The 16,685-nt window shown below is 45.8% G+C and overlaps 1 protein-coding gene across 1 annotated transcript in view; it reads left to right on the top strand.

The window, feature by feature from the left end:
* Window positions 1-16,685, top strand: part of LOC308312601 (alpha-1,6-mannosylglycoprotein 6-beta-N-acetylglucosaminyltransferase B-like) — a gene marked incomplete at its 5' end in the record, with an annotated part of 137,918 nt that overhangs the window by 66,728 nt on the left and 54,505 nt on the right. The window contains 3 exon segments of the mRNA XM_080759265.1: window positions 3,540-3,616; window positions 3,716-3,895; window positions 6,672-6,836. Coding sequence (XP_080615391.1) covers window positions 3,540-3,616; window positions 3,716-3,895; window positions 6,672-6,836 — 422 coding nt within the window.

Consider the following 16,685-nt stretch of genomic DNA (forward strand, 5'->3'; position numbering starts at 1 on the left):
ACGAATATGACAACACAGCTGATTCTGATTCTGAAATGTGCAGGTTTAAGTTAACCTTACATAAATGGAAATAAACGTGAAGGTGACAAAAAACTGGTGATAGGAATAAACTCGCAGCGTGATATGGTTTAGGCCACACACATTGCTCCTTGTTTCTGTACTCTGTACAGATGCATGCAATGCATATCACCCCATCTGCATCTCTCTGACTCTTCTGCCAAATCTCACAGGATTACAGTAACTATAGGGGACCAGTGGTGGAACTACTATGTTAAAGCAGACAGGGTGGGATGCTGCATGGGGGACCAGTGGTGGAACAACTATACTCACATGTTAAAGCAGACAGGGTGGGATGCTGCATGGGGGAGCAGTGGTGGAACTACTATACTCACATGTTAAAGCAGACAGGGTGGGATGCTGCATGGGGGACCAGTGGTGGAACTACTATACTCACATGTTAAAGCAGACAGGGTGGGATGCTGCATGGGGGACCAGTGGTGGAACAACTATACTCACATGTTAAAGCAGACAGGGTGGGATGCTGCATGGGGGACCAGTGGTGGAACTACTATACTCACATGTTAAAGCAGACAGGGTGGGATGCTGCATGGGGGACCAGTGGTGGAACTACTATACTCACATGTTAAAGCAGACAGGGTGGGATGCTGCATGGGGGACCAGTGGTGGAACAACTATACTCACATGTTAAAGCAGACAGGGTGGGATGCTACATGGGGGACCAGTGGTGGAACTACTATGTTAAAGCAGACAGGTTGGGATGCTACATGGGGGACCAGTGGTGGAACTACTATGTTAAAGCAGACAGGGTGGGATGCTACATGGGGGACCAGTGGTGGAACTACTATGTTAAAGCAGACAGGGTGGGATGCTGCATGGGGGACCAGTGGTGGAACTACTATGTTAAAGCAGACAGGGTGGGATGCTACATGGGGGACCAGTGGTGGAACTACTATGTTAAAGCAGACAGGGTGGGATGCTACATGGGGGACCAGTGGTGGAACTACTATGTTAAAGCAGACAGGTTGGGATGCTACATGGGGGACCAGTGGTGGAACTACTATGTTAAAGCAGACAGGGTGGGATGCTGCATGGGGGACCAGTGGTGGAACTACTATACTCACATGTTAAAGCAGACAGGGTGGGATGCTACATGGGGGACCAGTGGTGGAACTACTATGTTAAAGCAGACAGGGTGGGATGCTACATGGGGGACCAGTGGTGGAACTACTATGTTAAAGCAGACAGGGTGGGATGCTACATGGGGGACAAGTGGTGGAACTACTATGTTAAAGCAGACAGGTTGGGATGCTACATGGGGGACCAGTGGTGGAACTACTATGTTAAAGCAGACAGGGTGGGATGCTGCATGGGGGACCAGTGGTGGAACTACTATACTCACATGTTAAAGCAGACAGGGTGGGATGCTACATGGGGGACCAGTGGTGGAACTACTATGTTAAAGCAGACAGGGTGGGATGCTACATGGGGGACCAGTGGTGGAACTACTATACTCACATGTTAAAGCAGACAGGGTGGGATGCTGCATGGGGGACCAGTGGTGGAACAACTATACTCACATGTTAAAGCAGACAGGGTGGGATGCTGCATGGGGGACCAGTGGTGGAACTACTATACTCACATGTTAAAGCAGACAGGGTGGGATGCTACATGGGGGACCAGTGGTGGAACTACTATGTTAAAGCAGACAGGGTGGGATGCTGCATGGGGGACCAGTGGTGGAACTACTATACTCACATGTTAAAGCAGACAGGGTGGGATGCTACATGGGGGACCAGTGGTGGAACTACTATACTCACATGTTAAAGCAGACAGGGTGGGATGCTGCATGGGGGACCAGTGGTGGAACTACTATACTCACATGTTAAAGCAGACAGGGTGGGATGCTACATGGGGGACCAGTGGTGGAACTACTATGTTAAAGCAGACAGGTTGGGATGCTACATGGGGGACCAGTGGTGGAACTACTATACTCACATGTTAAAGCAGACAGGGTGGGATGCTACATGGGGGACAAGTGGTGGAACTACTATGTTAAAGCAGACAGGTTGGGATGCTACATGGGGGACCAGTGGTGGAACTACTATGTTAAAGCAGACAGGGTGGGATGCTGCATGGGGGACCAGTGGTGGAACTACTATGTTAAAGCAGACAGGGTGGGATGCTGCATGGGGGACCAGTGGTGGAACTACTATGTTAAAGCAGACAGGGTGGGATGCTACATGGGGGACCAGTGGTGGAACTACTATACTCACATGTTAAAGCAGACAGGGTGGGATGCTGCATGGGGGACCAGTGGTGGAACTACTATGTTAAAGCAGACAGGGTGGGATGCTGCATGGGGGACCAGTGGTGGAACTACTATGTTAAAGCTGACAGGGTGGGATGCTACATGGGGGACCAGTGGTGGAACTACTATGTTAAAGCAGACAGGTTGGGATGCTACATGGGGGACCAGTGGTGGAACTACTATGTTAAAGCAGACAGGGTGGGATGCTGCATGGGGGACCAGTGGTGGAACTACTATGTTAAAGCAGACAGGGTGGGATGCTACATGGGGGACCAGTGGTGGAACTACTATACTCACATGTTTTACTTATAGGTAAAAGCATCAATACTGCAATGCAGTTACAATAAAATACTACTGTTACAATAAGAGACCGGAATCAAAATGTTGAGTAAAAGTACCAAAAAGGATTGGCATGGAAATGTACTTAAAATACCAGTTCGAAACCGGGCTCCCCCAGAGTTAGTGTTGAAGTGTACTTGGAAAGTACTTTTCAAATGTATAAAAGTCTATACAAGCTCAAAATATGCGTCAAGACGCATTGTGAGCTTGTAGATCGACTATTTTGAAATGGCCAAAATATATAGGGCTGAAGTGGTTAATGTGGAGTAAAATTACAATATTTGGATCCAAGATGTTAGTGGAGTAGTATTTGAAGTATTGGAAATGGGAAACACTCAAGTAAAGTACAAATACCTCAAATGTACTTAGTTACTCTTTCAACCACTGAGACATGGCATGCTGTTATAAATCGGCTTCAACGATACATTACATACTAGTACGTACGCTGATAATGCTGATGCAGCGAGGTAAAAGACTGGCTTTCTATAAAATATGCAAAGACGTATAAATAAGTACTGTTATATGTGAACGTCAGTTGTACTGTAACCTCACAGAGTAGTTCTGAAGGGCATCTGAAAACCAGCATTCGGGTGTGAAAACATTGGTCTGGATCAGTCAGGTGGAGAAGATTATTAATAGAAATGAAAAACCTTACAAGCAGCTTACATTGTGTTCTTTTGCTATAGGTTAATAATTTATGACTCATCTTTCGGTGGATTCCCTAATCACAGTTTTAGATGTGTTTTTTTAGAATAAGCGCGGATCCCAAGACAATAGAATAATAATGGAGACCTGTGAGTACAGGATGATACAAAATAAATGATGTAATGTTTCAGTAATGAACGCATAGCTGCACCGTCTGTTTCCCCAGCAGTGAGAGATGGAACGTCGAGTCAATGTGATGTTCCCAGGGACCCTCGCTTCCCAGATTGCCCTGGGAAAGTAGACGTGAGTTTAATCATGCCTTCCCTAACCCACTATGCATGTGAATTACACTCACGATTTAGAAAACTTTGTAACGTTATGCTCTGTGCGTGAACCCCATAGTGGATGCGCGCACGTTGGACGTCAGACCCCTGTTATGCCTTCTACGGCGTAGACGGCTCCGACTGCTCCTTCCTGGTCTATTTGAGTGAGGTGGAGTGGTTCTGCCCCCCACTGGCCTGGAGGAACCACAGCAGTCCCCCCACCCAGCACACACTGCAGACCCACGTTGCCAAACGACAGGTATGTATGGGGAATACAAACGACAACAGCCGTTCTATATGGCTTGATTTACAGTAGGTCTCGCACACCAAAAATGGCATTATGTACACAAGCTCACAATGTGCGAGATTTGTGCATAGCTAAGTAGGCTATAAATCAGACTCAAGAGAAGAGAAAGAAGAGTAAAACAGTCAAAACCACAAACACACTGTGTGCGCACCTGCTTTGTGCACACATAATTGTGTAATATAATTGTTCCACTCCCTTGTGCATGAGTTCATGTGTCTCTTCGTTTCTGGCACTATTGAAAGTATGAAACTCTAATGGGCCAAAACATCTGTCAAATAAACCAGACCCTTTAACTGTGTTTAGTGAGAGGGGATCATCTCTTCTCTTACTGAGCTGGTTCCATTGGTTCCAGTTAAAGTATAGCACTCCCTTGAGCATGGTAATCCAGGCCATTCTTTTCTGCTGTGCATACACTAGCTAGGTCAGCCTTTTACTTACAGTATTTGCGACCATAATGCACTACACTCTATAAATAGAACTAGGACATAATGCACTACACAATACATGCATGTGTTTAGAGCTTGAGTGAACCCTTTAGACTGATGGTTTGTGGAAGAAGAAGATGAAAGCATTCAGGGAGGGAATAGTATTATTTTTCTGCGTGCGTGCGCCTTATACATAATACTGTATACACGCATGCACTGTACTGTATACTGATATACAGTATGGGTGTATACTCTCTCTCTACACATGACTGTCTCTGTATCAAAGAGTCGCACGCACGCACCTCGAGAGGCATCCTAAACAGATGCTCGAACAACCTAACCTGGCTCCTTTCCAAGCGAAGAAGCAGCGATTCTACTCAGTCTCTCTCGTGTGACTGAACTTCTCACCCTATCTCTAAGGGAGATGCCATATATATATATATATATATATATATATATCAGACGGTGGTTGGCATATATAATCTACTCTCAAAGTTGGGTCTGGGAGCTGGATCTGCAGCAGCCAGGAGGCGGGCCTTGTGTGCGTGTGTGTGTGCGCGCGCACGTGTGTGTGTGACTGTGAGAGAGGAGGTGGAGCAGTGCGACTGCATGGTGGCAGTGCACTCGTCCCTGACTCCCTGTGTAGTCTGTGAGAGGGACGTTAAACAGCAACGCCAACAAAAAGTTCTACTAGAAAAGAAAGAGGCAGCGATGGAGCCATAAGTCCATATCCATATCCAGGCAGCAGCCTGCTGCCCTGCTGCATCATGTTGCATCAAGCTGTTGTGTGCTAAGCTAATAAACCACCATCCATGCATCACAATATTATCACAACATACATGGCTTTGACCAGGGTTACCACATTTCGTGACCGAGAGAGAAACAAGCAACCAGGTCTATGAAAATGTTAACAGGCCAGATCAAGTCAGAAAATCCAAAAAAGTCAGAAAATAAGTAAAAGCAAATATAGTGCTGACTGTCAAACATCATTGTCCATGTTGTTTTAGAGTAGTGGTTCTCAAGCATTTTCATGTCAAGGATCACCAATATTTTAAATAAACTTTACAGATAGACAAGTCCAGAGAGAGAGAGAGAGAGAGAGAGAGAGAATTGGTCTCATTTTCATGTTTGTATTCTTCAAAGATGGGAGAGAGAACTTGTTAGTTCAGAACTGACTTTCAAAAGAGAAACCATGGAATGGCTGACGTGACAGACTGACAGTAATAGTGTCTGGTATACTGTACTTATTTAATAGTAGCTACTAGCTAATGAGATTCCAAGATCTACCGAGGGTCGCTTGAGACTTTTTCAAAAGTAGACATGCAAAACGTTGCATATTGGGGTTGAATGTTGCATCAGCTGCAGTATACTTGATACTTGTATACTACTTGCTGGATGACTTTTGCTTCATAATATTGACAGAATCATCACAAATGACAAACACATACGCATGCACTGAAACACGCACCGTCACGCACGCACGCACGCCAATTGCCAGAGCCTGGTCTCTGTTCCCTCTCTCGTAGCCTGTAGCTTTTATTGAGAAAAATCGGTTTGAGGGAAAAGGAAGTTGACGCTTGTTGTTCCTGCCTGTCGACTACAAAACATGACGTAACGATATCATCCGCTCCCGACAGGATCATATACCCTAAATGAAATGGTGCCCAGGCTAGTGGGGAATGGCCTGGCTGTTTCCCCTGGTTTGCCACAATGTACATTACAAAATGGTAGACATTACAGGACAAAAATCACAGAAACAATCAGGAAACGAGAACATATCACACACAACCTCAACTGGCCTACCAACAATTTTAGCGCAGATCTTAATTTGGCTGTACAGTTTTTTCTTATCTACTATTGATATGCCGTTAAACAAGGCTGTGTTACAGTACAACATCACAGTTTGAACAACAGACGTATAGAAAAGAGACAAGATCTGACTGCTAGCACCAAACGATCTAAGTCGGTGTAGGGAGTACATACGCTGCTGTATCCTCTTACAAATATTAATATGCGATGACCATGATAAGGTGGTGTCTATCATCACCCCCAGATATTTGTAAGATGGGACTTGTTTTGTCTGTCTCTCTCTTCCTTCCTACTTACTGCCTGTCTCTCTTCCTACTTACTGCCTGTCTCTCTCTTCCTACTTACTGCCTGTCTCTCTCTTCCTACTTACTGCCTGTCTCTCTTCCTACTTACTGCCTGTCTCTCTCTTCCTACTTACTGCCTGTCTCTCTCTTCCTACTTACTGCCTGTCTCTCTCTTCCTACTTACTGCCTGTCTCTCTCTTCCCCGTCCAGGCTGCGTTCCGTACAGACCTGTCTGTGCTGCTGGACCAGGTGGGAGCGGGCAAGGAGTCCCTCAGCTTCATGAAGCGTCGCATCCGGCGGCTGTCTGGACAGTGGGCCACGGCTGCCAACCGCCTGGACGCCACGCTGCAGCAGAGATGGAGGGACCAGAAGAAGGTGAGAGGAGCAAGGACGGACAGACAGACAGACCAACATCTTAACCACTAATCCAAAGGGAAGTCCTTATCATTCAGGGGAGATATTAGACATTTAGGCTATCAGGCTAAGGTTGTGAGCCATTCTGCTATACATACATACTGTACAACGCCCGGGATTCGAACTCTGGTCTCCCGCGTGAAAGTCCAACATCTTAACCACTAGACCAAAGGGATATCCCCCTGGACTGGGGGAGATATTAGACTTTTGAGGCCATCAGGCAGAGGCTCTGAGCCACTCTGCTACACATACGCACGCACACGCACACACACACACACACACACACACACACACTCACATTCATATATACACATACACACAGTATATACTGTACAGAAATACAATGCCAACTTATGGCAGCGCTGTTGGAAGAAACGAGGGAACATAGTGGAAGAGAAAGGGACCGAGGTGATAACAGGAGGTTGGAAGGGAAGGAGTGATGATGAGACGATGACAAGAGTTCTACCAGCGCCAGAAGGAAGAGCGGAAGATGAAAGAAAGACAGGGAGGGCGGATGACAGGAAGCGATTGATGGAAGGTGGCTAAGGGATAATGTGGAGCATCGGAACTACGCGTTGCTTCCTGAATGGTACGGTGAGCGTTCAGTGACAAAACAAATAGGTTTTATTAAGTCTTCTTCACAGCAATATACATTTCTTGACTCTTAAGTTGTGCCCCTAATGCACTAGGGGGTGTTGGTATTTTGTTAACGTCAGAAATGTTGAGTTAAATTGAGTGGGCTCAGTTTCGGCACTCGCGTCATCCTGGTTCCAACGCATCTCTCTGTCCTCAAATCTCTCCCTAAAATACACTAACAAGGTTAGAAATAGCCCTCTGTCGCTGCAGTGATTGATGTCGTCTTTCCATACAGCGTATTGAGGGGATTTGTTATTCTCTATCGTACGTCCTCAGCTGTTATAGCGGGCCATTACGTTACCAGATGATACCGCTATCTTGCAGGTTCAGGGTTTTTTCCAAGAGTTTGCCAAGGCGTACAAAATCTGACAACTGGTGATGCAAGTAAAACATTAGGGATTCAAGTAAAATTGAAATTTTGTGTGTGTGTGTGTGTGTGTGTGTGTGTGTGTGTGTGTGTGTGTGTGTGTGTGTGTGTGCGTGCGTGCGTGTGTGTGTGTGTGTGTGCATGTGTGCGTGCGCGTGCGTGCCTGCAAATTTAAGCTTGTGTGCGTGTGGGTGTGTGTGTGTTAGTTTACAGTACGTCTCAGTTATTCAGCTTTACATTGACACAATTTTAACCTTCAGCCACCCTCATATGGGGCTCAACAGTTTCAACAAACTACGAGCCTTCACTGAAGTGGAAAACATGTCCAATTTGAATTGACTGCAGGGCCCTTGGCCTATTGCTATAACCTCGCTCCCCTGCCAAAACCCTCCATTCTACTATACCAACTTGAACATTCTGCTCCAGTTCACTGTCTTTAGAATTCCAATAGGGTAGCTGTGTTGATTCAATTCAGTCTACCATCTCTGGTTCTCATTTTGATTGGGTGGGGTTTGGTGTTTACTCAGAAAATGAAATAAATCAAACAAAAACAACAGAGGGAGGCGGAGCAGAGAGGGAGGTCTGAGTAAACAGAGGAGAGAAAGAATGATGATTTCTTTAAATGCCCGTGGCAGAAACGAGGACAAGGATAGACGAGGTGTATGCGTGTGTGTGTGTGTGTGTGCATGCATACGCATGCATGCATACGCGTGCATGCATACGCGTGCGTACATACGTACGAGTGCGAGAGAGAGAGAAAGTACAATATGTCCAGGTGAGCCTTGGGATTTGGTGCAAACTGACTCATCTTTAATTTACCACATCAGCACTTTGTGAGCACTAATTTTCGTGCGTGTGTGTGTGCGTGCGCACGTGAGTGAGACAGAAAGTACAGTACGGTATGTCCAGGTGAGCCTTGCATGGGATTTTGTGCAAACTGACTCATCTTTAATTTACCACATCAGCACTTTGTGAGCACTAATTTCACAACACAGAGGTCAATTCAATTCAAAAATTGTAAATGTTACACAAAATATTCAAGATCCCAAGTAGTGTGCCTTGAAAAGTTTACTTGCCCTTTTGTACTGACACCGGCTGGTGTGCAGAGCAAGCCGCGCAATGTGTGCATCGATGCCTGTGAGCATGAGTGTGCTGTCATGTTGGTGTAGTGCATGTGTGTAGTGACTGACTACTAGCAACACTGTCGACTACCTCATTTCACTAACGAAAAATCGGGATTCATGGATCGCTGCCCTCCACAATTTCTATTCCAACATCAGGTTCTTGAGCTCTTCAGTGTTGTCAGCCAAGCTGTCGTGCCGCAGGGTCAATTTACTTGCCTCAAATTATGGGTGCCTGACGCAGTGCCTATAGCTGCCAGCCTCATCCTTCTCTCTCAGACTTTGTCCGTGACCCGTGGTAGGTCCCCCATAGAGGTCCACATTTCTGATGTGGTCCGTCCATGTGACACCTATTGCCATTCATATAGCATTCTCCTCTTCCTCCTGCAGTTGGAACCTGTTCTTGATTGATTTAAAACTAAATAAAACCTAAATAAAATCTAAGCTATGACTAAAACTAATACTACAGTAAATGAACCGTATTGTGCCGAAGACCACTTTCATTATATGACGACCATTTTTCAAGACTGAATGTCAAATGTGACCAGATTTGACTGAGAGCCTGCCATAGCGCAAATTCCAGCTTTTCACCAGAGGAGGAAAACTTTATTTTATTTTTTTATGAGTTTATAGCACAGGCAGATTCTTCACATACTAGAGCATCTCTGAAATAAATGTCAGAGCTGAAATCGTGTAAATGTAAATATGAAATAAATGCCCAAACATGTAGCTAAAGTATATCAGTATTCTGATATTAACCTGCAGGCCGCATTAAGTGAAGGTGGGGGCCACATGTGGCCCCCGGGGCGCCAGTTGCCCACGACTGCTTTACAGTAATAGTGTAAACGAGGAACTGCCCTGCCAAAAGAAGCGTGTGGTTGGTAAGAGGTGGCTGCGAACACAGTAGGTGTTGCTGGCCATTCTCTTTGATAATGGCACACAGCAGCGGTACGTGGGCAACTTTGATGATGGAGACGAGCAGTGGCGTATGCAGGAATAAATTATTACCGTGGCCTGGGAAAATCTGCTTGGGCACACTGTTGGAATTAATTAATTAATACTAATTCTTAATTAATTAATACTGCCTTCAATACTGCCCTGTTTGCCTTCAATTTCCTACAAAAATATTAAGTCAGGTGTCTTAGAGATTGACAGGTGTAATGTCAGGCTGCTACAAGACACTTCATCACATCACATTCCCAAATGTAAACAAAAAATCACACCTTCGTCAACAATGTTTGTGTTTACACAATGTTTGTGTTTACACAAACATTCAAAGCTGGCCATCTATTGTCAATGGCATTCAATGTTTGTGTTAGCACAATGTTTGTGTTTACACAAACCCTCAAAGCTGGACATAGGAGCGCTCCACAACAACTATAAAACAACAGCATGCACAACTCTACCAGACAGCCTACTATATAGTATTGAAGTATTAGTGTTGAGTATTGAAGACTGCAGAGTGTAACAACAGCTAGCTTCTTTCAACTTACTTCCAAATGACAAATTAGCCAGATAGCAACCCATAGCATTGCAGCAGACAACATGAGTACAATCAATGAAAATGAATTCAGCATAAATTACAATTAAATTCTGACCTTTGATGTCTTCAATCAAACACGTAGTAATCCATAATCAAGGGCGGATGTTGTTGTGGAGTTGCCCAGTAAAGCTGAAGTCCTCAGGATACAACTGTTGTAGGCCTACAGTAGGCTAGCTCCTCTAGGAACTGCTGACTTCCTTTCTTTACAAAAAACTTTGCAATAGACGTTTGGCATTGTGAGGCTAACATTTAGATACTCTCAGAGAGGCTTCTCATTTATATTTAATCATAAACAAAGACAAAGTTTCTCGTGTGAAGAAAAACAAATCTGCCACATTCTAGAAACAAGCACATGATGACAGGCCTCAGGCAGGCATGAGCAATCAATCTATGCAGGTACAGATGGACAAACTAGGCAGTGCCAGTGGATACAGATCCAAATAGGAAAAGATGAATAATAATACTAGCCCACTACCATATTCTCACAATTTTTCAAAAGAAAATAGCAGATCTACAAGCTCATAGCACGGCACTGAGTGCTGCGCTACGAACTTGTAAATCGTGAAAACGTTGCGTAAATCTTTGAATACATGCTTTCACAGAGAAAGTGTTTGAGAATTACTGACTTAGAAACATGGGCTTTTCAGAAAACTGTCAGGATTTAGAAGACATTCATTTTGTAGAATCGTCCTCAGGTCTAAATGGGTTAAAACACCAAAAGGGGTTCCCGTCCTGAATGGGTTTAATGTGTTCCTGAATGTGTATCACCCAGTCCACACGGTTCTGCAATCATATAAAATATATAGTCAGCTCTATATGCATACAGAATAACTCTTCCTTCTTCCGTCCGCTTCCCTACTTTCACAGGTGTTACCGATGATACTAATTAAGGCTCTGTTCCATTTAGGGTGCGTTCGGAAATGCGCACTGAATGCACTGGTGTGCTCTCTTGTCGTTCGTTTATTCAGTGCACTCAGTGCGTTCGAAAATCTAGTGCGCTGCGCACCGGGTGTGTCAAGTGCCTGCACTGAGCGACCCTACCCTGAAGCTGGGGTTGTCCGGTGTCGGCGGTGTGAATGCGTCATAGCTGTGGTCCTTCGTAAATAAGGCACACTGAACGCACTCTGTGACGTCACCGCCCACCACACTCAAACTTTGTTTTGTTCAAGAGTGTACAAATGGAACCATTCCATTTGTACACTCAGAGTTACACACCCGTACATGTAACATGTAGCTGTAGGTGTAATGTTAGAGACCACAGAAGTGAACCTTTCAAGCCTGTTTTCTCAACTCGCTGTTTTCTGCTGGTGGGTCAAACTGAACCACCAATATGTCAATTTAAAGCTATGATTCCCTGCTTTCATATGACATGAAAAAACGAAAATTAAAAAAAATCCAATGGCAGCCCCTCAGTCAAATTTAGTCACAAATGGTCTAGTCCCCGATTATAATACGATCCAGTTTTTTAGGATATTTCCATTGGAAAAAACGTAGTCTTATATGGTATACTGAAAATGTTGTTAATTAATAAAATGGTGTCGGTCAAAATCTACACTGCAGCGATACAGTGGCGCATGCAGTTCAGTCCTGACCTTTAGCATATCTGACCGTTTTATTCTGACCTTTCAGTATTCCCATAGCTCATACAATCTGAGCGGTTCAATCCAGAACAAATTCCATGTAGGCCTACCATAATATGAGTGCTTCAAGCAGTAAAGCTCTTTGTCACGCAGCCGTGCTCTCGCAAGTGATGCGGTCGTACAATAGAGTATGAATCCTAGCGTAAGCCCACCTCAAATATTAATTTGATCTCACCGCCCTCAGAATTCATTAAGCACGCTGGCAAGCATGTGTGCTGTTTTAAATGTCGCCATCCATGTGTAGAGAATCAGCCATCTATGGTTTTCGTTTTGTGTCTGGGTTTTTTCAACCAATTACCAACCCAAACAAAGGACTCGGTTTGAACATTGAGTCGTTACACAGCAACTCGAGGAACTTTACATTCTGTGTAAATCAGGTCGCTGCGCTCTTGGAAAAAGACAAAAGACAGCTAGGAGGCTTCAAGAACTGAATGAAAAGTCTTATATTTTGACTGGGGGGGGGGGGGGGCGAGTTTTGATCAATAACAGGAAAAATCATCAAGCTCTGCCTTTATTGCCGCTTGTGTGAGTAGTAGTGTATTCTGTATTTACAGTAGCTCACATGCATGAATAATGATGGCTTACATGTTGCTGTGTGTGTGAGTCCATGCAATGTCTCTTGTTCTCTGTGAGAATGTAACTAGCTTTGAGGTACATTTACATCACTTGAGTATTTCCATTTTTTATACCGCAAACTTCCACTCCACTATAGGCAAATCCTGTACTTTAGTTTAATACTAGTTACTGCAACCACTCCTACAACCAGCAATGTCCGTGCCTATCTATGCGCCTACAGTATGTGGCTACCTACGTATGTGGCCATGAGCACGAGTATATGACTATAGGGTACCAGTAGGGGGCGCCAGAAACAGAGAGAGGTATAGTGCTGCAAGCGAGAGAGAGAGAGGTGGGGGGGGGGGGGGGAGCTGCACCACTCAGTTCACACGGGTGTGATTTTCTTTAAATAATGTGGCAATGCTACTTTTACTTTAAAGTGAAAAATAAATCTGAGTAACTCTTCCACCGCTGCATATCGTCCCCCCTGGAGACTAGTACAGACTAGACTGACCTTTGAATGATGAAGTAGAGTCAGAGCGCTGCCGAGAGCTAGAAGGTGATGTTGAGACAGCGGTCGAGGTATAGGAGAGATCTAGCCTGGGTAAACCCCTCCCCCCTCGCCAGGGGGAGTGGGTTTACCCAGGCTAGGAGAGATCTATAGAAAGCACAGCAAGGAGAGAGACGTCTGGGAGCAACAACAGGATCGGGGAGACAAAAGATGCGTGGAGGAGGTAGTCCAGGGGGGAGAAGAATGGAGGGAGTGAATAGGAAAGGAGAGAGAGCAAATAAGAAGAGCAGGACAGAGACTTTGGGGGAGGTGAGATTACGGATAAAGGTCGAGGTAATGCTGGGCAGTGCCAGCTTGCGGTGCCACCCTTAGCCAGCATCTCAGACAGCTGTGACCTTCAGACCAGCTGGCTGAGCTCTGCGTGTCACGTGCACGGAAATATATGCACGAGTGTGCAGTGCGCACACACACCTTTGCAGTCCATTGCTTGCAGAGCTTAAGGTGGATATTAGCATTCTGCTGTCATTAGATGTTAAGTGGAAAGTGCAGGAGAGTAGTGCTACTGTACAGAATCTGTTCGCATACTCAACATGCATGCACGCACGCACGCACACACACGCACGCACGCACACACACACACACACACACACACACACACACACACACACACACACACTTATTTTTGTTTTTACATTTTATCCAAAATCATTAAATATTTCCATATTAATCAAATCGTAGTTGGGTATGCACATACTGTACATATATTTCACAGTTTATAAATCATGGATTAAGTACATTAAAGATAGATAGCATTACTTACTAGTCTGCACTCTCACTTTCAAGACGGGAACCCGTTTGGGATAGTTGTTGCTATGTACAGTATATAGCAACATACATACTTTTGTCATTTTTGAATATATTATATTTTAAGTTTTTCCGAAAACTTAGGTCAAGATTTAGAAGGCATTTTAGGCGCAAAGCAAGGCATTGTGAGCTTGTAGATCTGCTATTCACTAGTTTGGGGTCCCTGGGAGACACTCTTTTGGGTCAGAGGCTAAAAACCACTGTTTGCGAACCACTGTTATAATCCATCCTACTTTTGTACAGGTTGAGAGAGAGGTTTGAAAATAAATTGTTCTTAGTTCTCAACTTCTCTTGTGTATCTCAGCTTTAATCCCCAGGGGGTGTTAACAGAGAAGACTGTATTGCTTTTGATCTTTCTTGGAATCTCATGGGTCCCTTGGCAACTGGCAAGGGAACGAGACGACCAGGCTCACAGAATCAGTGAAGCACACTCGCACACTCACATCACGCACATTCTATAAAAGTGCATTGATTTACGTCAGTCTGATGCACATACAGTACAAATTAACAACTGCCCCTGTCCATAAACACACAAACACGCTCGCACACACTCACACGCGCCATCTGGGAGTACCATAATTCCATTGTGTATAGCTACTGCTGTCTGTGTCTGTTCTGACTCCTTAGAGACGCAGCAGGCCATGAGACGGCTTCAGGGTTAGAATTCACTTAATTTATTCTGTATTCCGTATTTGGATCCTGGTCGCTAGCCAGAAACAGCACAAATTCTGTGTTTTGCCACCTGTTAATTTTCACCATCACATTGTGTTTGGGATTAAAGGGACATTTCACCGCTGGAAGAAACTCCAGTCACTCAATGTGAATAGTATTTGTAGTAGATAGCACAATTTGAAATTTGCACTCGATGGCCAGAAATATAATGTAGTCTGTGTGTTTGACTATGGTTTGACTGGATTGCTGGATTCCTACAATGACCATAATGCTGCACTCACCCCACCTTGTGGAGAGGGGGAGTCTAAAGCCCTATAACCACACCAATGGGTACAAAAAAACCACACCAATGCAACTCATTGAGTTGCAAGGTGTTGCATTGGTGTGGTTTTGTCACGGTGAGACATGTGATGGACCAAATGCAGAACCAAGAGCAGGCAGGCAGGCAGATAAAGTAGAATGATGATTTATTCACAACTAGACAGGACATATACAACGGCAGGACACTGTGACAACAAACTATAATCTGACAAGGGAACACTGAACACTGGGAGGTATACATAGACACAAAGACTAACTAGACACAGGTGCAACATAACTACAATCAACACATGATTGGCTGACACTAAACAGGTTACAGGACACAGGTGAATTACAATGCAGACTGGTGAGACAAGGCAGGTATCAACAAATGGGGCAGACCAGAAACACCAGGAACACAACTACACAATAAGAGTACACCACAGACAGATATCGTGACAGTACCTCCCCCCAAGGGATGGGTTCCAAACATCCCAAAAAAAAACAAAAAAAATCTCCCGAATACTGAGTAGGGTGGGTGGAGGGGAGTCGGAAGGAGGGAAACAGGGCACAAAACTAACATAGGACTGGCAGGACAAAAACACTAAAAATACAGATCTACAAGCTCAAAACAAGTTGTAACAAAACAGAGGACTGGATCTAGGCAGGGCAAAACGAGAAGTCATACAGAAATGCAGGTGGGAAGACACACAGACAAACAGACAGACAAACAGACAGACACAAACTGAGACAAACCCAAAGACAAGCAAATAAACTGACAAACGGACAGACAGGCAGACAAACATGCACTCTGACACAACAGGTGGGAAAACAGATTAGGGGAACTAAAACACTGGGGAGCAGACAAACGCACAAGCATACTGGCAGACAGACACGCAGACATACAAACCGGGACACAGGTAGACAGAACGACAGGTAGAGTGGCCAACGGACTATCCGGCGGACCAAAAGAACCACTCACAGGATTACATTGTTCAGAGCGGGGTCGAGGGGGCTGGGGACCCAAAGTTGCTGAAGCCCCTGGCACAAAGTTAACGGGGGGCAGCGGCGGAGCCTCAGTGGAGGCGAACTGCAGCGGCGGAGCCTCAGTGGAGGCGAACTGCAGCGGCGGAGCCTCAGTGGAGGCGAGCTGCAGCGGCGGAGCCTCAGTGGAGGCGAGCTGCAGCGGAGGAGCCTCAGTGGAGGCGAGCTGCAGCGGCGGAGCCTCAGTGGAGGCGAACTGCAGCGGCGGAGCCTCAGTGGAGGTGAGCTGCAGCGGCGGAGCCTCAGTGGAGGCGAACTGCAGCGGCGGAGCCTCAGTGGAGGCGAGCTGCTGCAGCGGCGGAGCCTCAGTGGAGGCGAGCTGCAGCGGCGGGGCCTCAGTGGAGGCGAGCTGCAGCGGCGGAGCCTCAGTGGAGGCGAGCTGCAGCGGCGGAGCCTCAGTGGAGGCGAGCTGCAGCGGCGGGGCCTCAGAGGAGGCGAGCTGCAGCGGCGGAGCCTCTGTGGCGCTGAGCTCTGGCAGTGTGTCGCTGTGTGCCAGCGACGGCATCTGGGGCGGCGGTGGCCACGACTCGGCGTCGCTGGGCGGCGGTGGCCGCGTC

This window comes from Protomyctophum bolini, assembly GCF_963924005.1.
Source record: "Protomyctophum bolini genome assembly, chromosome: 3".
Lineage (NCBI taxonomy): Eukaryota > Metazoa > Chordata > Actinopteri > Myctophiformes > Myctophidae > Protomyctophum > Protomyctophum bolini.